Source organism: Xenopus laevis, chromosome 9_10L (genome assembly GCF_017654675.1).
Source record: "Xenopus laevis strain J_2021 chromosome 9_10L, Xenopus_laevis_v10.1, whole genome shotgun sequence".
Classification (NCBI taxonomy): Eukaryota; Metazoa; Chordata; class Amphibia; order Anura; family Pipidae; genus Xenopus; species Xenopus laevis.
Window position 1 is genome coordinate 36,784,188 of NC_054387.1, and position 25,701 is coordinate 36,809,888.

The window sequence follows — 25,701 nt, forward strand, 5'->3', positions numbered from 1 at the left end:
TTGGAACCCACTTCAACAAAATGTCTTTCTTCTGATGCGCTCATCAGGAACTGGCCAGTTTCCCAAGAAACACACCCAAAGGCAGAACTCAAGAGCTTATCTTATTATTAGAGTACATACTGTATCATGCCCCTAACTAAAGTTCCTATGAGAATTTTTGAAGTCATAAACATATGACTTATTTATCAAAGGGCATATTTATCAAAGGTCAAGTTGTGTTTTCTCGAAAAATTTGAATTTTTCGAGGGTAGTTTCACTAAAAAAAACTAAAATTTTTCCAGGGAGGGAAACATTTTTTGATATTTATTATGCCTCGAAGCTGCTAAAAGTCAGAATCCAAAAATACTCCAGCTAAAACCTGCCAAGGTAATGTAGAAGTCAATGGCAGATGTCCCTTTAACCATCTGAAGATGTTGTTTGCCTTCATGATTTTTGTGTTTTATAAGGTGGTTTGTGCTCAAAAACTCAATCAATCCGAGATATTCTAGGTTTTTTTAGCCCCATAACAATAATTTCGAGGTATGCAAGTTTTTTCCCCCGATTGCATTCAGGTTTTTTCATAAATATGCAAACATTCGAAATGTGAGTTTATTCAAGGTAGAAAAAAACCTCACAAACTCGACCTTTGATAAATAACCCCCATTATGTAATTGACTTCGGGGCACCATGCCAAACCATAATTGAATATTTATAGGTCAACGGTTCTTTCTACAAAACTGCTTTATAGAATTTATCCAGAACTTTTATCAAAGTATTACTCTGAGCCACCATTTAATATAAAAAAGGCTCGACATAAACTTCTCTCATTACAACACATGAGCTATCATATTATTTGAATAGGAATGACAAGGTGCCCAGAGAATTTTATGACCTTTTACAATACAGTCCACTTTATTTGTGCTTATCTGTTCTAAGTTAATTCATGCACCAAAAATATATGCCTGTAGGATTTTTTTTTTCTCATTTATGATAAATTTATTCTTCAGTAGTCTTGCTTTTGGCTGTTGAAACTTCAGTCCAGTTCAAAGTTGCCCAGTTCTCTTTGCAATTCTTCAAAATTCATCATGTTATTTGCAGTATTAGACCAGGCTGCATGACGTGCCCCATCCATTTCTGGTGCCAGGCGGTTTGTATGGTGAAGGTTATGATGTGTGCCTCCTATGGTCTCATTGCATTCAGGACATTTAGACCTCTCCGTTGCTCCACCACATTCTGTTATGACATACACATGGTTATTGGGACATTTAAACCAGTGGCCTTGCTGCAGCTCCATAGCCTTTACAATCATGATCCGCTCATTGTCGCTTATGCCAAGACCAGAGTGTGGGAGGTTTTTCTCCAGCTCCTTCAACTTCACCTTTACTAACTGTACATCCTCCTGAGTGAACCTTTTGTTTCTTTCCAAGATTTTTCTTAAAAGCTCTATTTCATTTTGATTTGCAGGGCTAATTCTACCGGCCATCTTGCATCTTACAAGCAGTTCTAAGAGGAAAATAAAACGCCCAAGTTCATTTTGCAGGTCCAAGACCTCTTGTTCAGTGAAGGAGGATCTGGTTCTCCCCACCCATTCCTTAATTTCAAGTAGGCGATTTTTAAGTTGGGATTTCTCTTTCTCATCTACTTTTTGTATGTTAGAAAAGAGTTTTGCTATCTTTTGGTAAAACAAAGACATATTCTCCAGTTTGAGCAGTTCCCTAAGTGAAATGTCTGGGTTCTCCAAAGCCAGCTTCATATCTAGGTATTCCACAGAATGTGTTCTCCTAAACTCAACCATCTGTTGTAAAGAATCCTTTAGTCTTTGTTGAGTTTCCTTCCTTTCATATTCTGGACCTAGTATTTTTTTCTTCACTTGCTCAATCTCATCCAGAGTTCTGTTAATAAATGTGCCATATCTCAGATTTTTCCTGATAGGGGTCTGGCATTTAGGGCACACCTTAAGCTTTATACTCATTTCTTCTTGGGATGTAATATCTGTTGTCACATATTGGTCCATGCCAGATCTTTCAAAGATATGGCCACAGTCTTCTAATTCTATGAAACAAGCATCAGACTCATCTTCATTACCAAAGAAGATCTGTGTTATCTCATCCTTATTACATGTACGACATTTTGAAGGGCATGGCTCTCCACACAGTCCGATGCAGCGGTGTCCACACTTTAGTTTCTTAGGACAGGCAACATCACAGGGTGGACGATCACAAGGCTCTGAGCATAGTTTTCCACACTTGTAGTGCTCACATTTCCACTCACAGGGCTCCATGCATGGGGCGCATCTTTCTCCACACTTCTTTTTGCATTGACTGTGAATGCAACGGTTTTCACATATCCTGATGCAAGGAGGACACTTATTTGTGCATGGCTCTTGGCATGGATGTGAGCAGATTAGAGGACGCTTGCACGGGTGACGGCAGGTCTCATGGAATCGCCCCTGTGTACATGAGTGACAACTGCCAGAACATTTGTGCTCACAGTTCAGTGTTGTGCGGCAAGGTTCATTGCATTTAACCGGCATTCCAAATTCTATATCACGTTTTTTCCAGCACTTAATTGTCTGAATGTGCCCACATTTCAGTTCTGCTTCAACATCCTGTGTACATCGTTCTTCACATTCATCTCCACAGAGTTTGACACAGCGATGGCCGCAACTCAGGAACTTGGTACAGGGCATTTCACAGCAGTAGGTTCTTACAGGGATGCTACATGGAACCATTTGTTGGTGCCCACACAATGGCATATTCTTTGATACCAACTTCATGCATGGCCCACAGGGTTGAAAGCACATTTTTTTGCACCGATGTCCATCCTCACAAAGTTCCTTTTGGCAGGGCTTATTGCATTGATACTCTTTGTGCTCAGGGTCATAGGGGTGGCACACACGGGTACAACGATGTCCACAATCCAGCCTGAATTCACAATCCTTAGTGCAGCCCCCTTCAGGGACATTTTTGAAATCATCAGCAGTTCTGACAGGGGTGGACACCTCTGGGTGGTTCTGGCAACAAAGCATAAGGTGATTACCGATTTGATGCCTTTGACGCAAAGTAAGTATGATGCTGCTCCATAAATTCACTTTGCCCAGCATGCCCATGTTGCCAATACAGAAAAGTCCTTTTTTTGCTCTAGAGAGTGCCACACAAATTCGATTAGCGATATGAAGAAAGCCAACTCTTCCCTCTTTATTGCTGCGGACCAGCGAAAGGAGGATAATATCATTCTCTTCACCCTGGTACTTGTCCACCACATGCACCTTTACTCCAGAGAACTTTTTGGCAGGCATAAGCTTGCGGAGACAGAAGAGTTGACCTGTGTATGTGGTGAGGATGGTGATCTGAGATGGTTTATATTCCTGGCAGAGGAAGTACTTGCAAAGTTCAACTATGAACATAGCCTCGTGCATGTTTTCATGACTTTTTCCATCTTGTATTTCTTTTTCTAGGCAGTTGTGTTCCACAAAGAAAAGATTGGTGGAGACTCCCTAAAAGACAGAGGAAACATTGTTATCTAGAGAATCCACCTGGTTCCATTATTGTCATCGAATTGTCCAAGAATAGTCTCCAAGAATATTCGCCGGCGTCCAAGAATGGTATCCGCCATCCAAAAACGAGACGCCGGCACCTCCAATGGGAGCAGAAACCCTCAATTTTTTGATTGAAACTTACCAGAAGCTGCTGCATTTCTCACCCTCGGCTTATACTCGAGTCAATAAGCTTTCCCAGTTTTTGGAGATAAAATTAGGTACCTCGGCTTATACTCCGGACGGCTTATACTCGAGTATATACGGTATATGGGTGGTAACTAGAAAGAGACACAACAGAAAGGTATGAACTGTTAACGTGAGGTTCCCCTGGTTGGGATGTTTCTCACCTTGATGTTTTCATAATTGAGCACAGATGGGTGATTGTCCAGTTCTTTGTAGATGTGAGGTGTGAGGAGCCGAGCGATCTCAGGCCGCATTCGATGCTAGAAGAACATGGAAGGTTCATTGTTAGTACTAGATATAAGATAAATTCAGATTTTAGTAAATAACCCCCTAAATCGTAACATTCTTTTGATAACGGGAGTTATATAAATAGTTCGGACTTGGTATTCTGCATATAAGATATTACATCTTATAATATTTATGCTCATATATATTGAATTGTTTCATTTTGATATTGTGATAGAGGCGCCCCTCTTCTGACTGAGACTAGTTTTGTTTTTAAGGTATTTTTCAACTTATTGTTGGCAGAGATGTGAATAAACATTGCCTTTTATCTTAATATATATGGAACATTTACAGTTTTCTATTCTATCAAGGGTTAAGTCCATTTCATTTTTGAGTATACTGTAAATAAGAATAATTTGTTACCCATTGTAAGCCCTTTGCACTTTTTAGTTATGTTCCGAATCCAACTCCCTGATAAAACTACAGGGAACATTGTTAACCCATCAATCTAAAAATTGCTCCGTAAAACAGTTTCCCGGTTCTTCACCTGATAATTCAGACGGACAAATGGCAGGTTGGATTTGATGAGACGTTCAAACATTGACACCTCCAGGTTGAAGTTCTTTGCCAAATCATAAACATTGGCACTTGGCCTCAGCTGAAATACAGGCAAAAATCACAAATTGAAGTTAGTGGGATAAAAATGGCCACAAACTTAGTTAATGAGAATAATTATACATGGTATTTTTTTAAAATGAGTGTCTGTGCAGGCTAAGTGAGAACTTATTTTTCCTTTTTATTCTACCAAAAGTATTCCATTAACGTCTTTGCTCATCTGGCCAGGCCCCCAAGTTACATTCAATTACACTACTAGTTATATGACCCTATGGGAGTAATGATCAGTGGGTGAGGGGCAGGAAACGCAAAGTAACATAAAGGAAATTTAACATGAAATTTCAATGAGGGATGCTGGCTTATCCACCATATTGCTAGATTTATAATATCACAAATACAAATCTCTTTGACACGTTTTTCAAAATGAATAAGGATATTACTTTATTGAATACAAATCAAATTTTATCCGCAATGGTACAGTGCATAATGCTCACCACTGACGTATTTCGTGCCCCATGGCATTTCCTCAGAGTGTAATGTATTTTTTTTTTACAAAACACAACTTTATAGCAAATCGTAATTACAGACAATACACACTATGGGGTTATTTATCAAGGTCTGAATTTATCTCAATATCGGCTGCTACAAACTCCAGTCTAAGCTGCACTGGTTTTTAACGCTTATTTATGATTACATTTTGCCGAAAATTTGCTTTGCAGGAAAAACTATTTTTTCGTGATTTTTTCGGAGTTTTCACCCGAATGCTCCAAAAACATCATGAAATTGCCCGAAACCCCCGACACAACCAAAAATCAATGGGACTGTTCCCATTGACTTTTATGCAACCTCACAGGTTTGAGATTCCGTGTTTTTATATTCGGGCTTTTTAGCCCTCGGGGTTTAATAAATTCCAAAAAATTTGTGATTTTTTTAAAAGCCTATTATAACACAATACATCACAAATTTTTCGGATTTTTTAGTAAATAACCCCCTATGTGATCCTTAAAGGTACATTACCTAAAGTCTTTTTTATTTCCATACCTATATACTTTAAAATCTTAAAAGCAACACAAGCTATAAACAAGTATCGTCCACGCATGCTTTTTTAATTCAGGGATAGTTTATATTATATTATGGATGTTTTCATAATTACCAACATTTTTGTCTCCACATTCTCTGCTATAGACATCCTAGTTGTCTCCTATTCAATATAATATTTAATTTCCCAATCTGGATTTACAAGAAAATAATATGTAGGGGGCGAAGTTTTCAAGTACACACCATTTTGTTATTTACATAACACTATACTGTAGCACATTGCTTAATGGTTATTGGTGGTAATGAGGGTCTTGAGTTGATTTCTAACCCAGCCGATATCTGTGCAGACTTTGTATGTTCTCCCTCTCTTTGTGGGGTCTGACATTATTGAAATAAACTGGTTTAATACAACGTAGTGCATTTATTTGTGTATCTTTAAAAATGAAACTAGTTTTCAAGATCCGTTGGGCTGAGACTAATGGTAAATGATTAAATAATACCTGTAAAGTTCTTTGTGATATGTTGTTGCCATATAAATACTGTGTGAACACAGAGCAAGTGTGAAACATCTCCCAGTGTAATGGGATTGAGATGGTTTTTTCTTAATCTAAATGGCCACAGGCTGACACAGCATACAGAGCACCTTTACCTTGGCATTGGAACCTTTATTATTTGACAACACTGTTCCTTTGCCTTTTTATAGGGTGAAACTAGGGCTTTTATGTCATAATTCCATTATTCCATCACCTGTATTCAACTGTGTAGCCTAATGAAGATTAAATTAAAAAATTCCAGCTATCCATGCCACACAGCTATCGTAGAATGATTTATATCATTCATCTCAATCGTTTTATATTTTCAACAAATCATATGAGTTTAGGATAAGAGAAAAGCTTTGCCAACAAAACTATAAAGTGTGTGGGGAGGGTGGTGGTATTAGATTTGGCAGAGATAACATTTGTGATAGAATAAATTGTGGACAGCTTAGTAAATAAGAGCAGCTGGAGGTTTACCTGCTGATGATCCCCGATGAGGATGAGATGCTGACATGCCGAGCTGAGGGTGGTTATGATATGGGCTTCCAGAACTTCTGCTGCCTCTTCCACAATGACAATTCGTGGCTCCACTACCTGCAGTAGTTTACGATATTTGGCAGCTCCTGGTAAAGAGACAACAGAGAGAGGAAATAATTAGACAGACTGTCGCCTCATATCTAACAACCTGCTTCTCTCACGGAGTGTAAACTGTCTGCTCACCTGTGGTTGTCATGCCAATGACCTGGGCTTGTTTGAGGATGACTAAATCTTCTTGTAACCTCAACTCTGCCAGCCGATCGGCATGTTCCTGATACTTCTCCTCGTGGGATAGGATTTTCTGGCGTATTCCCTGCTGGTAACGTTGTAACCAGAGTCTGTACATTCATAAATATATATATATAGATAGTGTCAGTTCATAAAACATTCTTTAGTATAAAAAAATCCTGTGTTTAGCGTGGGTAATGTCCCATACTGCATTAGCAATATATAGGGGGGTTTCTACAATTTGCCTAAAAACTGAGAAATGGGTACAAAATGTATCAGCTATTCGTAATTATTTGACTCCCTGAATCAGCATATTGGGGTCACACTATTCTAGACATTGCAGCAGCCTGGAGTAGATACTTATTCTGGGGTCATTTACAATGTGGAAGGCAGGGGGCACAATTTCACCATATTTTTGGACATTGCACCCTGCCTATCCTAGATGAATTGCTGCATTTCTCTATTTAAGGGTGAGCAACATACATCATGAATACAGTGTTGCCAGGAGAAATATTTTCTTTGTACAGGTATGGGTTCAGCTATCTGGAAACCCGTTATCCAGAAAGCTCTGAATTACGGAAATACTCTATTTTATCCAAATAATCCAAATGTTTTAAAATGATTTCCTTTTTCTCTGTTATAATAACACAGTGGTTTGTACTTGATCCCAGCTAAAATATAATTATTCCTTATTGGATTAACAAATAATTATGCAATTAGCCCATAATGTGCCTATTGCCTATTCGTGCCTATTGGGGCACTTACTCATAGCCTAAGTGCCCCAATAGGCATGAGACGCGTCAGGCCTTCTCCTGTATGTCCCAATCAATGGATTGAACTTTTAACTATATTTTGGTCATTACTTTTGGAGAAATAACTCACAATTTTTGATTTCTACTATTCCTTATTGGATGCAAAACAATCCTATTTGGTTTAAATGATTTTTAGCAGACTTATGGATCCAAATTATGGAAAGATCCATTATCCGGAAATAGAAAAAAACCCCAGGTCCTGTACACTCTGGATAACAGGTCCCATACCTGTATTAACTTTTGCTATATTTATAATAAAGGTATGGGACCTGTTATCTAAAATGTTAAGGACCTGGAGCTTTCCGGAAAATGGGTCTTTCTGTAATTTGGAACTTCAGACTTTTAAGGGGCAGATTTACTAAGGTTCGAGTGAACTTTCGAAGTCCAAAAAGTTTGAATTTCGAAGTAATTTTTTGGATACTTCGACCATCGAATAGAATACTACGACTTTGAATTTACTTTGACTTCGATTCGAAGTAAAAATCGTTTGAATATTCGACCATTTGATAATCGAAGTACTGTCTCTTTACAAAAAACTTCGACTTCAATACACCAAATTAAACCTGCCGAAGTGCTATGTTAACCTATGGGGACCTTCTACAACATTTTTCTAAGTCTTTACACATTGAATAAAAATCCTTTGATCGTAAGGCAAAATCGTTCAAATCGTTCGATTCAAACAATTTGATCGAAGGATTTTTATTCGACCACAGGATTGCCAAATTTGCTGAAAAAATTTCTAATTCGATATTTGATTTCGAAGTTTTTTAATTCGATGGTCGAATTTGAAAGTTTTTTGTACTTCGAAATTCGACCCTTGATAAATCTGCCCCTTAGTCTACTAGAAAATCATTTAAACATTAAATAAACCCAATAGGTTGGTTTTGCTTCCAATAAGGATTAATTATAACAAGGTCCTGTTTTTTTTTACAGAGAGAAAGGAAATCCTTTTTAAAAATTTGGATTATTTGGATAAAATGGAATCTATGGGGCAAATTTACTAAGCGCCGAAAATTCGCTAGCGTCCGCTTCGCTCACATCGCAACACTTAGCCAGGCGCAAATTCACAGTCCCATAGTTACATAAAAATAGAGACTGCCATAGTGATGATTGTTCTTCACATTTTAGATACATATATCTGTTGTACAAAAATATGCACCCATATTATCTTATGGGCTGTCCAATGTCAAGGGGTGTGGTTCCTCTTTGGGTTTGAGTTATATATAATTTGTTAATGAAACTCTGGATAGCATTTTGATATGAAGACAATAAATATTAGTCGTGTCTTACCTGTACAGCCTCCAACGTGAGTTAATGTTCAGATTCCAAACATCTGTAACCTTGGCAGCCTCTTCTGCTGTCATTGCATCGAGTTTCTTCAGTTCATTCTTCACCTTTCGCTTCCTCTTCTTCTTTTGCTTTTTAGTCATCTTGACAGAGAAAACAGTACATTATTTTTTTAGGATTAGCGGGCTGAGCTTCTATTGTCCCTTGGTAACACAGTAAAATAATTGGCTAGTTTTAAAAAAAAAAAAAGAAAGATATGTGTTCATCAAGTTCAACTTTTTAGTTTAATAACATTGTATTTTCTCACTTAGTATTAAGGCATCTAACCCTTTCTTGATATAAACACTTGTATGCCAGTAGAACAGCTTCTGAGTAAGAATACTAAACTTTACAGCTCTCATGCATAAAAAACCTTTGCCCATCTTAAAATAAAATCTATGTTCTTCATATCTCAGTGGATACCCTTGTGTCTACTTACAGGTCCTGATTTAAGGGAAGGCCATGAAGGGCTGGGCTTAGGATGGCTCAAAATTAGGGGCAGAATGCTGCCCAGGTGCACCTGCCTCTGGAGCACTGGATGGCTAGGAGTCCCTAGTCCCCAGCAGCTACAGAACAAACAAAGTAGCGGGTGGGCACGCATGAGTACATGAAGACAAGGAGCGTTCGAGTTACTGGGTTGCCAGCTGGGTAGATTAGTGGCGTGGTTGCATCTCGCCTAGGGGCATCCATTTTTAAGCATTCTACCTAACCCAAAGGCTTTTCTGGGGTATCAAGTATCAGAGCAATTGAAGGCGGCAAATGCATGCACAAACACACCTACTGAGGCACACATTCACATTCAAAATGTACAGCAGCAGTGTAGTCATTGTCCCTGTATGGTCATAGTCTAGCACAGGGGTCCCCAACCATTTTCTACCCTTGAGCCAAATTCAAATGTAAAAAGAGTTGGGGAGCAACACAAGCCTGAAAAAAGTTCCTAGGGTGCCAAATAAGTGCTGTGATTGGCTATTTGGTAGCCCTGTGTGAATTGGCAGCCTACAGGAGACTCTGTTTGGCCATAAACCTGGTTTCTGTGCTACCAAAACTTGCCTCCAAGCTACTGGTTGGAGACCATGGGTCTTGAATATGAGCACCGTCTTTTCCCTATTTCCTGTTCAGTGTCCTGCTCTAGCTGCTGACCCCACTTAAATGTCATCATTTGGCCCATACATTGTATCACATATGCTGCATATCAACAGAGAGGACCAGTAGAGTCAGCACCCAAAAAGGAAGCCACAGTGTTAGATTGGAGAGTTGTGAGACTTAATTTAGTTTGCATATGGCTGCTATATGTAGGGATAAGGACACGATAACTCTAGTTACCCTTTGCACCATCTTGACTTGACATGATAGTGAGTTTGCTTAGCTGTGCAACTCAAAGCATTATTGTCTATCCTAATATTTCTAGACTAGTAAAAGGTATCTTTTGAACTGTTGCCGTGAGTTAAAGACCAGTCCAATGTTCTGGTTTCTTTCAACGCAGCAAAAGCTGGTTCTTACCTCCCAATTGCCTGTCTCCACAGTCTCTTTACTTTGGTCGTTGTTTTCGAAGGACATTGCAAGTATAAAGTCTGCCAGTTCTCTACCATTGTTTGTCTCTTTCCTCTTCTTTGGTCTTTTTGCCTCCTCATCACCATCAAGCACACGATCAGCCTGAATGATGTCTGCTTCCTCTGCAATGTCAATCAGCTTGTCCTCCTCACCTTCTTCTTCTTCTTCTTCTTCCTCTTCTTCTTGTAGATCCTGAGGCTGTGCCCCTAGGAGACAAATCAATGAATCATTGCAAATGACAGTATGCATGATATAAACAATGGCATTAAACAACTTTTTGGAATTATTTTTGCTCTATAAATCTTAGTCTATATGGTTGATGACTGATCCCAGAAAATAGCCATTTGTTTGAATGTCAAAGTGATACTAGTAAAGTAATTATACAGAAATACTGTAAGGAAAAAAATCATCATCAGGGTCAATGACCCTACCAACTAAATGACATTTTATATTTTAATATAGATAATTGCCAAATAATTAAGCAAGTTGCTTAGATGACTTCCATTCTATGTTAGTTGGTTATGTTGGTTGGTTATTTTAATATTTTTTAAGAAGCATCTCATGCAGAAATTCAATTATATAAAGAATTGAACCTGACCCCCAAATCCTAGCCTAGTGAAATATTAAAATCTCCATTGTTACCTGCTCCATTGAGGTCTGGGGTACGTGCATAAGGGATGACACCCAGTGCTAGCCACTCCACAATCGCAGAAGGTTTCCCACGGCTCTTCTGGAAGCAAAAGTCATCATGCTCCTTTTGGAGGAAAAAAAGCATTGTACCAATGTTAGCTGTAGACATTTTCCAGGAATAAGCTTCCATAGGGATCATTTATAAACACTGGGCAAATTTGCACCAGAGCAGTAACCCATGGCAACCAATCAGATGATTGCTTTCACTGTTCAACCTGCAGCTGGCTGAAAAAAAGCTAATCACTGATTGGTCGCTATGGGTTTTGACCCCAATCTATGCTGTAATTTGCCCAATCCCATTTCTATTACCACTATCCCTTTATGTTTGGGCCTAGTCAAAGATCAAAGCACTTCATTAAACCCTTTACCTGCCATACACAATAAAATCTATGGCTCCTGTTCTCAGAAGCCTTAAAACTAGGGATGCACCGAATCCAGGATTCAGTTCGGGATTTGGCCTTTTTCAGCAGGATTCGGATTCGGCCTAATCCTTCTGCCCGGCTGAACCAAATTAGAATCCTAATTTGCATATGCAAAAAATGTGCGGGGAGGGAACTTGCATTCAAAGAATAGGGCTTGTATTGAACATTTTTGCCTATTCTTTAAATCATGAAAAATGTATGGTTTTGGTTATTTCTTAAACTAAACAAGGCAAACAGGGAACTTGAAGCAACTCCATGTTTGGTCCTTGCAGGTTAGATAATTACATTGCAGGGCATAGATAATCCCCATATATAATTCACTGCTGCTACAACAGAGGGTGGAGGGAGGGGGTTGTGTACTGGTAATCTTGTAATCTACCTTGCATGGGCCAAATATAGAATAGGTTAAATTTTCCTGTTTTTTTTTCCCTGTTTTTAGGTTTTTCATGATTAAAAGAATAGGCAAAACGTTGAAAAGGGGGTATACTGCCACTTTAAAGGGGATGTTCACCTTTGAGTTAACTTTTAGTATGATGTAGAGAGTGATATTGTAGTTTGAAATTTGTTTTCATGTTTTATTATTTGTAGTATTTGAGTTATTTAGCTTTTTATTCAGCAGCTCTCTAGTTTGAAGTGTCAGCTATTTGGTTGCTATGGTCCAAATTACCCTAGCAACCATGCACTGATTTGAATAAGACACTAGACTAGAGAGAGGGCCTGCATATAAAGATGAGTAATGCAAAGTAGCAATAACAATACATTTGTAGCCATACAGAGCATTTGCTTTTAGATGGGGTCAGTGAATCCCATTTGAAAGCTGGAAAAAGGCAAAAAGTTTAAAAAAAAAACTACAAAAAATAGATAATGAAGACCAATTCAAAAGTTGCTTAGAATTAGCGATTTTACAACATACTAAAAGTTAACTTGAAGGCGAACCACCCGTTTAAGGTCCCTTAGTACATAGTAAATTTGATCTTTAATGTTGTTGAACAACATACTGACCCTTTAAGGTTCTCGGTTAATTGCGTGGTTCACATAGACGTGAACCACGCAATCAATGGTTTTGATTAGACTACTACAAATTAGAAAACTAAAATCTAATTGTCTACAACGTGTCTGTTTCTCTAACTGCACTGAAGGATAAATGTAACCAGTGCTGTTGCTAAAGTATGCCAAACTGGTCCACCTGGAACCTCAGCTATAATGATTCTTATCTATGTACCAGCAAGCTACACAGATAAAACATCTACATAAAAAAAGTAACACTGACCACAATGCTATGAAGACTATCCCAGTGTTCCTCTTTTATGTAATTCTCCAGGAATCTCTCATGAATTATACCAGATATAGAGCAGTGCAGGAGTTGGGACCCCTCTTGTAGCTTTTGCTCAGACTCCTGCATACTTTGTTTGATCTACAACGGCAAGAGAAACATGTAAACGGTAGCGTTAGGAAGCATCGAGAATGGCAAACAGGGATGAAACACAGCAATGGAATTAAAATGAATTGGAGCTGATTAGTGACGGGCCAATTTTCACGTTTCGCTTCGTGAAATGGCGAAAAAGTTTACGAAACACATTGAAGTCAATGGCCGTCTAAATTTTTTTGTCAATTTCGCACCTTGTTTTTTATAGACGCACCTATATTGTCCAAATGCATTAAAGTCAATGGGCGTCCGAATAATTTTGAAATGCGACAATTTTTATGCGTGCGACTAATGCACCCAAATCTTTTTGACGTGGCAGATTTTTGCACCGGCAAATTTTCGCCACAGTTTCACAAATGTATTCGCCAGCTGCAAAAAGCAGAAATTTGCACCTGCCGAATTTATTCGCCCATCACTAGAGTTGACAAACTCCTTGGCTCTTGCTCATGGATTCTTTATAAACTGTATCTAGAGCACTATCTTTCTGACCACTTGGGTGCAGCATAGGAAAAATGAAAACCAAGCCATCATTTGGGTACTCTCCAACCCTAGGTCCCTTAAATTGTACTGTCTGGCCTAAATAGGAGCAGTAGGGAGGAGTGTATTATAAATGCAAATATGCAGAAAAGAGGTGTTCCTGGAATGCAGTAATTCCATAATTTATACTTATTATTGGGCCGGAGTTGAGCACTCGCATTGCACCTACGTGCTGTCTTCTTTGCACTTGCAAACAGGGGCAACTTGTACAAATTTACTAACTGGTACAAAAGTTGGTGTGTGAATTCCTAGATGCAAAATATTGATTTTGGTTGAATATTCAGGATAAATATGATGGCACATTAGCAGATCATCCCCACATGTTTAGAGGTCAAGGAAAGCTGAAATCACTGGTGGGTGTCAACATGCTAGGCACCCACCAGTGAATTAAAAATGCTAAATGTATTCCCCTGGGTTGGTGATCCTTTGCAGAAAGAAATGCTACTGCCTGGGGAGTTTGTAAAACTGCACTGCCCCCTTGCTAAACTGGACACCTCTTGCTAAACTGGAGTAGTTGAGGTTTTTTAAAAATATAACTGCAGAAAAAAATTGTGCTTAAACCTAACTGTTCACATTGTTCTGTTCATTATCTTTTTTTTTTAAAAAAAAAAAAACTAGAATTATAAAATGTCTTGAATATGGAAGGTACACCTCCTATTTACTTTTATAGAAGCTTGCTGGGTTTTAGTTGTAAACATTTTTTTATTTGAAATTCTGGAAGTTTTTTAAATGATAAAGCTCAAAAACTCGTGTTTTGAAAACTTGAACAGTAAAATATTAAAATGTAAGTAAATGTTCAGGGATGTACAGGCAAGATGACAGCAGGATGCTTTTTTAGAATAAATGTGGGTCGTTGGGGGTAATTAACATTCTACTATGCCCCAAATAAATTCAGCTTTTCTTCTTTTACCTGGGTATATTTACAAAGGCATTGGGTTCAGCTAATTTCAGTGAACTAAATGCATGGAATTTTTATGTTCTTGTATGTTGTGTTTACATGGTTCTTTTCTGGGTACTCAAGATTCCTTTTACACCAGGGATCCCCAACCTTTTGAACCCGTGAGCAAAATTCAGAAGTAAAAGGAGTTGGGGAGCAACACTAGCATGAAAAATGTTCTTGGATGCCAAATAAGTGCTGTGATTGGCCGTTTGGTAGCCCCTATGTGGACTGACAACCTACATTGAGGATCTGTTTGGCAGTGCACCTGGTTAGTCCTTGAATCAATACTGAACCACAAATGGTTAGACTTCAGAAAGGAAGAGTGGGAGGACAAAGAATATAAATAGGCAATAGGGTGACAGGTATAGATTATTATAAACAGTAAGTTCATGATAGTTTATAACTTACTTCAAAATAGGCCCTGCGAAGATGAGGTGGGGAATTCCTGCGGAAGTCTGGACTGGACCTCAGCTCCCTGAGGGTAAACTTCTTTAGAACCTCACTGTTGCTTCTTCCACCCACTCGCACTATCCCCTTGCCCAGGAACTGTTGGATTCCTTAAGGGGAAAGACAGAAACGGAACACGGTTTCACATTTAACAAATAGCAATCAGAATATTGCCTGTAGGCAATACCAAAGTTACAGAATAGGTTCATAGGCAAAAAGAAATGCTGGGGTTTCAAATTAAGGGAAAAAAAAATAACTCAAATTTAACTAAATCCGTTCCATAATGTGAATGTGTAGGAGATGGTGCAGGCAGAATTGAATATGTGGATGCTGATTCGATCAGTGACCCCTTTCCCCCCATTTGTAGTGAACAAATATAGTATACAAACAAATACCTTCCAGAAACTGATCGAGCGCATGATTTGTGTAGCACACAACAAGCACTGGGTAGGAGCGGACTTCAAACTGCCAAGCATTTGTATTAGAAAGAAGGGCTCTTGCAATTTTCAATCCCACGTACGTCTTCCCTAAAAGCAAGGGGGAAAAATGGATAAAAATGATTCACCACTGTGGACAAGATTTGAACACTGGACTAAATTATATTAAAAGGCCACAGTAAGCTGCGAGCTGGCATCACAAGAGTATACATATCACCAGAAATGCAAAAAGTAGGAACCAGGATCCTTAGAAATCCCTGTGTTTCAGCTTCCTAGGGTCCTACATCCCATGTATAAATTTGAATGGCCAACTGGAAGATGATTATAATAAGGTATAAATAGACAGAATAACTCTCTTAAAACATCTGAAGAAACAATAAAAAAATATAGCATTACAATTATTTTTCACTTTGGACAAATACAGAATTATGGCGGTATTGCCTGAGGGAGAGGCAATCTGCCATGGGCAACAATTCTTCTTGTCTGACATTGCCCTTAAATCCCAAATCTCTATCACTCTTTGCTAAAACATCAATGATGAACTAGGCATATTTTTCCCACCTCTGCTTTACTACAAAGACAATGTTACAGGATCTGTGGATTTTAGCTGATTAAAATATAGCATTTAATGTTTGTATCCGTGGTTTTATTAACCTTATAATTAGTCTGACATTAATATTTTCACATTCTCACCTGTGCCTGGAGGCCCCTGAATGATAGCCAACTCCTTTGTCAGTGCTAGCTGTACAGCCTCCATCTGAGATTCATCAAAGCCAAAAACATCCATGGAAGGCCACTCTCTAGACTCCAGAATGTTGATGTTCTTCTTTATGCTGGCTTTATTAATGTTTTCAGCCAGCAGGCAAGAGATATCATATGAAATTCCCATGTCAAGATATCGAGGAGACCTCACTTCTTTCTGGCACTCTACAATATATTTTTGAAATGGGACATCCTGATCATTCATTTCTTGCAACCCTTCTAGGACATGGCGACATGCTTCAAAATATGCAGTGGTCTCCACCATGAGGAAGGAGTCATTTGGCTGAGTTTGTGCAAGAAGACCTCGGCTCTGCTCACTGAATTGCAACTGAACCTCCCCATAAGCTAGCTCTGCAGCATCACGATTGGCCACTGTGGCAAAGAGAAAGGTTTCAAAACTGTCCTTGGAAAGGCATACCAGAGATCCATATAACAGCCTTTTGGAATTTTGCCATCGTACCATCTTTAATGGAGTGACGTCAAACTGCACCTTGTACACAATCCCTAATGGTGTGCACAGAGGAGAGAGAATTCTTGTGTCAAAGTAAATCCGAATGTCATCACATTTTCTCCTGTGGGAGCCATGATCATGGTACATGAGAAGTTCTTGGATACCATCCCTCAATGGGCGTACAAAGTCTTCACGCAAGAGGCGAAAGTGAGTATCCAAGTAGAGGACAGTGCTTTCATATTTAGAGTTGAGTGTATTTGGCCGGAGAAAAGGCTTTTCACCGTGATGAATTTCATTATAGCTGGGATACACACTCATTCTTCTGTAATCCTCAGCTGGGATCTCAGTGTCAATAGTTATATGTGTGTCCACTCGCAGTGTTCCCTCCCTCTTCTTATCTTGCAAGTGTCTGGCTAAATCAGATACCCTTTCCAGGCTTTGTTCTATTTGCTCTTCTATTTCAACTCCAGATGTACGTAGAGCATTAATAGAGCCAGGGATAAGTGAGATCAACATTGATGTCTCCGCAATAGTACTTGCTGGGAATATGCTCATCAGTTCTTGCAAGAGTCTAAGTATATTGGAAATGTGCTCTGGGTAACTTTGGCGTCTCTCCTGAATGTGATCTGTCATCATTCCTACAACATATTGTGGAAGGCAGGCACTCAGGAAGTAAGAGGACTTGATTCGTCCCAGAAGGTGCTGGATGCTCTGACGATCTAACTTAGAACTGCAGGCTCTACATATAACCTTGCAGAGCAGCTCCACAAAGTTTGGCTTCATAGTTATGAGTGAAAGCAGTTCTCCAAGGCCAGAGTGTGAGGCTAGTGTGATGACTACTTCTGAGGGCTCCTTTTCTAACAACGCCTCTACAGCTTTATACCCCAGATGTCTAACCTGCTGCTCAGTACCACTACCTCTGTTGGCCCCAGGCCTTTGTTGGTTTGCTCTGTGATTCTGCCGTGCTTCTTGATTCTCATTTCCTCTTCTCCTGTTTTCTTGGTGGCCCCCAGCTCCATTTCCCTGTCGCCCTCTCAGCTGCTGCTGATTCTGGATTTGCCAAGGGCCATTGTTTCCATCTCTACCACCTTGACAAAAATAAGAAAAGAGGCAATAAGAATAAGAGTAGAAAATTCAAGAAAAAAGGCTTGGCATATAATGTAATTTGAATGGAGATCATCACTGTATTTTCAGGAAAGGATCAGTTCCTGTAAGAGATGTATTTACTTTGGGCACAGGCACTGTCTCTCCTAAGCATGATTACTCATCATTTCATTCCAATGTGGAAGGAAACTGACCAACTCAGAGAAGAACTTAACCTGAAAGTTAAGAAATTCAGTGCAAGGCTATGATCACTTCTTCTGAAGGCTTCTTATCTAACACTGTCTCCACAGATATCTTACCTGCTGCTCTGTTTGCCACTGGCCTTTGTTGGTTGTCTCTGTGATTTTGCCCTGCTTCTTGGTTCTGATTTCTTCTCCTCTGGTTTTCATGATGGCCTCCGGCTTCATGACCGTGACGCTCTCTTTCATTTCTCTGATGCTGATTGTTTCTACCACCTCCTTGAAGAAAAAAAGCAAAGTGTTACCATCAGCCTAAACTGGTAAACAGGCACACAACCTGTTGCAGGCCTGGTAAATCATTGCTTTAACGGCAGACTGGTAAAAGCTTGCTGATGTTTTTTATTATCGGTTACTCGAACTCAAAAGGACAAGGAAAGTCATATTCATTTGAGGGTGACAACCAGTGTGAATAAAATCACGTTTAGTGCTCCTTTTTGATAAAAATACATCGGCCTGGGGTAATATCCTCTACCAATGAAGTTTATTTTCTTTTTTTCTTGAAGCAAATGTTGCACCTCTATTACAGTACTCCAGTACAAGCCAGCCGATTAATAGGGCCTGGGTATATTGCCTTCCTCTGAAGGCATAAGATTCTAGATATTATTACCTCTCCTGTTTTGGTAATGCGGTTCCATGACTCAGCCAATGGAAGCCTGCAAGAGAAATGTTCCATTATCCATAATACCATGTACAGAGAATAATGCCCATGAGCAAAGACATAATAGTTGGCTTATGTTTTTATTATTTACATAGCACCATTATCTCCTACACTATGCTGAAAAGAAGAATGCACAAGATATAACAGTTTTTGACATCATACAGAAGAAGATTCCCATTGCAGCGTTTGCACTGTAGGAGTAGGTAAGTGTAAAAGAGTTAACAGTATAAATAAAGGGGGGTTAAATATAAGTTGGTATGCATATGAAAGGGCTGTTTTTCCTTTTTTTATTTTGTGTTTGTATAAATGGATATTTTTAGAGACAAATGCTTACTTATTTTTCTTTTTGGTGTTCCTCCATAGCTTCAATGAATGGTTGGCTGCAAACTTAACTAATACCTCCCATCGCCCTTCCTATTATAGAATAACCCCCAAGAGAAATGGCTATGACCTAGCAGCCAATGCAGATGGGGAATATACACTAAATAAATGTGGAATATAACACTAAGGGCTGCCCTGTCAAAGCCTAGCAGCTTTTTTAGTGCTAGAGTCGGGACCAAGGAGGAAGAATCAGATTAAGTCCATCTAACAGTACACAAGGGGTTAAGCAAATCAAGGTCGATATCCAGGCACGAAGTCAAGGGCAGGCAGCAATCAGCGTAGTCAGGAGTCACAACAAGAAGGTCAGGATCCAGGAATCAGGCAACAAAAATCATAGCACACCCAGGAACACTCAGGAGTAGAACCTAAATTAAACCCATGAATTCCAGCCTGTTTTATTTTGAATTTGGTACCAAACCATAGTGTAATGACATCACTATGCCGACCCTGTGACGCACGTGGACATCATTGGTGCCACCATCTTGGATTTGCCACAGAATGAAGAGTGCCGGGCAAACAATCCTGACATTGCCAAGCCAAACTGGCTCATCAGTGATACTGTCCATGTTAAGGGAAACTCACTTGGTTTGAAAAAACATTATCTATACTAGCATAGGTATTCCACTATAGTAACCCGAATTTACAGGATGCTTTGAGGATACAGTGGTCTCTATATATAAGGCATCTGATCTATAACAATGTTAACGCAGCCATACTCAATGACCTACCCTCTAGCATACAACAGGCAACACCCGTTATGGCTGCCTTCCATTAACGATTGTTCCAGCAAAGCACACAAACTAAGTTTCATTGTTAGTAGGGATGTAGCGAACTGCCGAGTATGTGTTCGCGAACGCCGTTCGCGAACACCGGCAAAAAATGCGAACAGTTCGCGAACTTCGAACATCCGAAAATCGTTCGATTCGAACGATCGAAGGATTTTAATCGTTCGATCGAACGATTTTCGTTCGAATCGAACGATCGAAGCCATTCGATCGAATGATTTCATTCAATCCAATGGCTTCGATCGTTTGATTCGAACGACAATCGTTCGATTTTAGCGATCGAATGGTCGAACGATTTTGACGCGAACGCCTATTGGCGAACGTCGCGCGACGTTCGCGAACTTGCGGCGGACGCGAACAGTCGAAGTTCGCGCGAACTAGTTCGCCGGCGAACAGTTCGCTACATCCCTAATTGTTAGTTAAGTTGGGTTGAAAAAAGACCAAAGTCCATCAAGTTCAACCCCTCCAAATGAACCAGATGTAGCATGTGTAAATGTAAAGGTGGCCATAGACTTAAAGATCCGCTCGTTTGTCGACATCGCCAAACGAGCGGATCTTTCCCCGATATGCCACTAAACTGCGTGGCTATATCGGGGGTAATTCTAGCGTTCGGCCGTGCCGAACGCTCGAATTACGATGCGCCAAGCGGCTCCGACGGGTCGGTCGGGTAAAAATCCAACCTTCCCGATCGATATCGTGGCCAGATATCGATCGGGATGACCCGTCGGAAGCCCCCATACACGGGCAGATAAGCTGTCAAATCGGTCCAAACGACCGATATCGGCAGCTTTATCTGCCTGTGTATGGCCACCTTAACTTACTGACCCCCAAGTCTAAGAATTAATAATGAATAGAGGAGGCACTTAATACAATGATAAGCAATTAAAATAACTGAGATGATAAAGAGCTAAGGAAATACGTTTCTCAGTTCTCATCTGTATTAATGTCAGGTGACATAGGCTGGAGTTTGACAATAGCATTATTATCATTATTGTCCTTTATTTATATTGTGCCAACATTTTAAGGTCCCTATCACCTTCACACACTATGGTTAATTATATTAATTTAATTTACTTTCCTCTATGTATTTGGAACATGGGGGGCACGCAAGCATGAGGAAATCTTACAAACGAATTACAGATATTTTTAACAATTTTTCTAATATTAATCAGACTGCATCTGTATTGGGGTGTGAGAAGCATTATGCTTGGGTTACAATAACAGTTTTACTTAACATTAGCCATAAAGGATATATAAACCTGAAATTGCTCCTAAGCACTTTTGCAATTTACATTATTTTTCTGATTAAATTACTAAAGTTTATAAACTTCTAATACTATAGTATCAATTTTGTAACAACGGCACCACCTGCTGGTTAGTTCTTTCACAGACAAGAAGAAAATGTTCCAAAAACTGTTCTGATGTTGCTTTGCTCAGGAAAGAGATCAGAAACCTCAGATCCTTTCTCATGCCTTTCCTGAGCAGAACAACTTTATGAAGGTATATTACATTCTTTTTTTTTTTTAAAGGTGTACATATTCTTCAGGTGCTCGCAATTGCAATGGTTAAATAATATGCAGCTGAATGCCCATGTCATAACCTTGTGATGCCCCTTACAAGGAGGGTGCAACTTGGACCCAAATTTAATATTCACTACTATATATGTGCTACTAGAATGGTGCCGGATAGTGGCAGCTGTGTGTGTTCGGGAAAGTTAGTGTATTGCATAACATCACTTATTATCTGGCCGGCCAAGCTAGCCGGGCACCCAAGGCAACCCGTCCGGCCACTTGGCCCCCTCCCTGGCGTGTGTGCCCCTGACGTAGCTATGAGCGCACAGACGAGTGCACCGAGCGCCAGTGGGGGAACAAAGGTCTGGACCAGGGGTAGACAAAAGAAGAGGTACGTTTTGGCTCCCCATCTTTTGTTGCGCCCTAGGCACGTGCCTCTTCTGCCTACCCCCAGTTCCGAACCTGCTTATTACTATTTGTGTCTAAAAGTTATGCTCCCACTTAGACTGTAAGCTCTGTGGGGCAGGGCTTTCCTTCTTCTTGTCTCCTTGACACTCATCTCTTTATATATTAAATGTAACTGTACTTTGTATTTTTTGTAATTATTATTGTACTGTACCCTCTGCGCAGGTCCTGTCCACGGAGTTCACAGTCTTCTTCCTGCTTTGACCGGCGTCTTCTGGCGCATGCGCAGTAGGAACAGTTACCGGTACGGATCTACTGCGCATGCGCCGAATGTCACGAAGTTTGCGCAGTAGATCCGTACCGGTAACTGTTCCTACTGCGCATGCGCCAGAAGACGCCGGTCAAAGCAGGAAGAAGACGGCAACTGTGAACTCCGTGGACAGGACCTGCGCAGAGGGGTGAGTAACAAGTTAGGGGCATTTGCCCAGGGGGACAGGTAGGCCAGGGGGGAGGAGGAAGGGGGGGCAACACAGGGTAGGGGTTTTGCGCGCAGGGGGTTTCCTCCTCCTTTAACCTTTTTAAAAGCGACCTACTCTTGCTGGCACACACACAGTGTCGGACTGGCCCACCGGGATACCAGGAAAACTCCCGGTGGGCCCAGGGGTCAGTGGGCCTCTTGCTTCTAACAATTTGGTCTATTTCATGGTCTTTCCCTATTTCTTTATTAGAACAAAGAGGCTTAATAATGGAAGAAGATAGTATAGTATGTAGAGAACAGAGACTAGGAGAATAAAGAGGTTGAAGAGAGGAGGTATAGTAGTTTGGAAAGTAGGTCCTCAGCCTAAGGTTTTCTGATGGGCCCCTGGCATCCCAGTCCAACAATGCACACACAAACATCTTTGTATTTGGGTTTCCAGGGTGAAATAGGAGCAGTACAATCAGCAAAGGGAAGTTTCACTTGGACAAGCTAAGGGGACTTTCTGGGTTTTCCCAGTGTTCAGCTCTGAGTCAACTCTGAGTCACGCTAAGGAATCAGCTGTGAAATAAAAAAAAAGGATTGCTTTGTCATCAAGCTGCACCCACTGACAATTCAAGACAGTTCAAGTGGAAAGGGTGATGATGGAAGCTGCAGTTTAGCAACACCTTTGGAAGCTCAGGGTGCATACAGTATACCAGATATGACTGCTGAGAAAAACCCTCAAGCAACTTATCTTTATTATCATGTTTTATCTGAAAGGACAAGTAAATTCTTCAGCTTTCAGGTAATGCTGTGAGCTGTCATTTCAAGAACAGCTTGAGGCTGTTCTTCTTCCTTGTATGACAGACTGATCCTCTCATAATGTGAAACAGTCTCAGAGTGTGTTCTTATGGGGTTGTTCACTTTTCAATTAACTTTTAGTATGATGTACTGAGACATAATTTGCAATTGGTTTTAATTTTTTATTATTTGAGGTTTTTGAGTTATTTAGCTTTTATTCAGCTGCTCTCCCGTTTGCTGTTTTAGCAATCTGGTTGCTAGGGTCCAAATTACCCTAGCAACCATACATTGGTTTGAATAAGAGATTGGACAATGAAGTAAAGAGGGCCTGAAAAAAAAAGATGAGTAATGCAAAGTAGTAATAACAATAAATGTATTGCCTTACGGAGCATTTGTTTTTTGGATGGGATCAGTGACCCCCATTTGAAGCTGGAAGGAATCAGAAGAAAAAGGCAAAGTATTCAAAAACTATCAAAACGTAAGAAATGGTTTAGAATTAACCATTCTATGACATACTAAATGTTAAAGGTGACCCACCCCTTTATAACCTGCTGCTCTCTAGAAGAGTATTGGGTGGAGTATTTTTGCAAACTGCATATGATCAGTTTTGGGAGGTTAGAACCTTATTCATTGTTGCTATTTGATAGAATAAGATCTTGCAATGCCAGGGCTTATTGATACCCCTGGCTGATGGCATGCAGTTGCTGCAGTGTAATGCAAATACAGTTCATCACTGTATTCCAGTCTCTTCCTGTATTTATTTCATTACCAACCTAATATGTTGGTCATGGCGACACCAATCTAACATGTTGATCATGGCGACACCTGCCTTAGCACACAGTCTAATCCCCAAATTTCCCATTTACCTTAATGCTCTGAGGATCTTGCCTCCTTCTTTCTGCCGGTCTGTTTTGTTTCTGTTGAATCAGCTGCTGTTATAAGTACTCGATCTCTGAGCCCTCCCATGTGATGGTTTCGGTTTCCATTCCTGCAACTGAAAGCAGGAAAGTGAGACAAGGAGAAGGGAGGGAGTAATGATGAAATGAAAGAGCGAAGAGCAGAAAAGAAACAGGATGTCAGCTGGTGGAAGATTCCAAGATTCCCATGCTGTGGGTCAGTTATCAGCCTTAATGTTATAAAACAACAAGGTCTTTAAAGATCCTGCAAAACAACTCACTGTGGAGGTGCCCTCTACAGACCTCTTGGATATGGTAAAAATCAGCACAGCGTTATTTTGTATTCTAACAACAACACGTTTTGTGTGTAATCATAGGCCAAACCAAACGTGTTAGGTGTTTAAATGCAAAATAAAGCTTTGCTGATTTTTACCAGACCAAGAGGTCTGTGAAGTGCAAGTGTACAGTGTGTTGTTTCGGTGGGCTCTCTTTCCCTGCTACGGTTCGGGACGTGGCACCCGGACCACTATTGGAGAACAGTGAATGACCCGACTTTTAAGCCTATGTGCAGGGGCGATCATGAGACTGCTGCTGAGCTCTAAATGGAACATGTCAAAGGGGGACCCTCTCTGCACTAGTGGAGCTGAATTTCTATTTTAAAAACTGGAAATTCAGCTCTTAAAGTTACAGGAGGAGGCTAGCGTCCTGCAGCGGGTCGGGTACCCTCAGGGTACCCGCAAAAAATGCGGGCACCCTGTGGAATGAGGGGAGGATTTTCAGGTGTGGGTATACCCTGCAGGTTTGAAGATGTCACTTCCAGTTTGCAGTACCATCACTTCCTGTTTGATGGTGGTCAGCGGGTTGAGAGTTGGATTGCGGATAAGGCAGTTGCAGGTCCGGGTCGGGTAGTGGATCAAAGTGGGTAAATATGTGAGTTGCGGTTTCGGATGTGGGTTCGGGTCGGGTCCGAGTCTTAGACATTGATTCCGCGTAGGACTCTAGAGGAGGCTTTTTGCCGCCCCTGATAACTGTCTGCTCACTGCTGCCTGAGGGGCTGGCAGGAGGGGCCTATGTGTGGGGTGTTATAAGTGGTGGGTTTGGGGCATAGGCACCCGAACCATAGGATTTGTCTGGTGAGCATATAAGGAAGCGATATTGTTTGAATATTTGTTGGTTTGAATGCCATTATATCTCACTGATAATTAGAAATGCTTAAAGGAGAACTAAACCGTAAAAATGAATATTTAAAAATACCATAGTTTATATCCTGAACTTATTGCACCAGCCTAAAGTTTCAACTCCTCAATAGCAGTAATGATCCAGGACTTCAAACTTGTCACAGGGAGTCACCATCTTGGAAAGTGTCTGTTACACTCACATGCTCAGTGGGCTCTGAGCAGAAAACCATACCTCCCAACTGTCCTGTTTTGAGTGTGACAGTCCCGCTTTTGACAGTTCAACCCGCTGTCTCGGATTTGTACTTTGATCTGCTGCACTGAATAGCCAGAAACAGATACAAAAAGTTTCTAACTTAATTAGCCCAGAATAGATACTTAACATTACTTTGTAATGATAAGATAAGATAAGAACGAACACTCACAGCTTAAAGGGCAATTCACCTTCATTTGCAAAACTGTAATAACATATAAAAACCACAGAAATGTGTTCAAACTTTCATAACCTGCCAAATTATGTAAAATGAACATGGTAATTAGGAGTGTGGTCACAAAAATGGGCGTGGTCAAAAAAATTGCCATGCTACGAGCGCCAAATCTTTTTGTCCC

General features: G+C 40.3%; 1 protein-coding gene across 1 annotated transcript; it reads right to left on the reverse strand.

Moving 5' to 3' along the window:
- Positions 1-420: 420 nt before the first annotated feature.
- znfx1.L (zinc finger NFX1-type containing 1 L homeolog) lies at positions 421-24,218 on the reverse strand. The gene is made up of 15 exons (XM_018235190.2): positions 23,888-24,218; positions 18,631-18,676; positions 18,084-18,242; positions 16,161-17,768; positions 15,426-15,557; positions 14,992-15,140; positions 12,951-13,094; positions 11,211-11,322; positions 10,518-10,774; positions 8,982-9,121; positions 6,835-6,989; positions 6,592-6,737; positions 4,473-4,583; positions 3,865-3,960; positions 421-3,475 (listed from the first exon to the last, which is right to left on the reverse strand). The coding sequence occupies exons 2-15, from the start codon at positions 18,656-18,658 to the stop codon at positions 1,013-1,015; spliced, it is 5,700 nt and encodes a 1,899-aa protein (XP_018090679.1). The 5' UTR covers positions 18,659-18,676; positions 23,888-24,218; the 3' UTR covers positions 421-1,012.
- Between the last annotated feature and the right edge of the window lie 1,483 nt (positions 24,219-25,701).

Excerpts from the sequence above, each read along its gene's own strand:
- znfx1.L (XM_018235190.2), bottom strand. The coding sequence starts at position 18,658 with ATGGAACCGCATTACCAAAACAGGAGAG. Across the intron at positions 13,095-14,991 it reads TTCGCAGGGCCTATTTTGAA|ATCAAACAAAGTATGCAGGA; the intron begins GTAAGTTATAAA and ends TTGCCGTTGTAG. Across the intron at positions 9,122-10,517 it reads TGGAGACAGGCAATTGGGAG|ATGACTAAAAAGCAAAAGAA; the intron begins GTAAGAACCAGC and ends TTCTCTGTCAAG.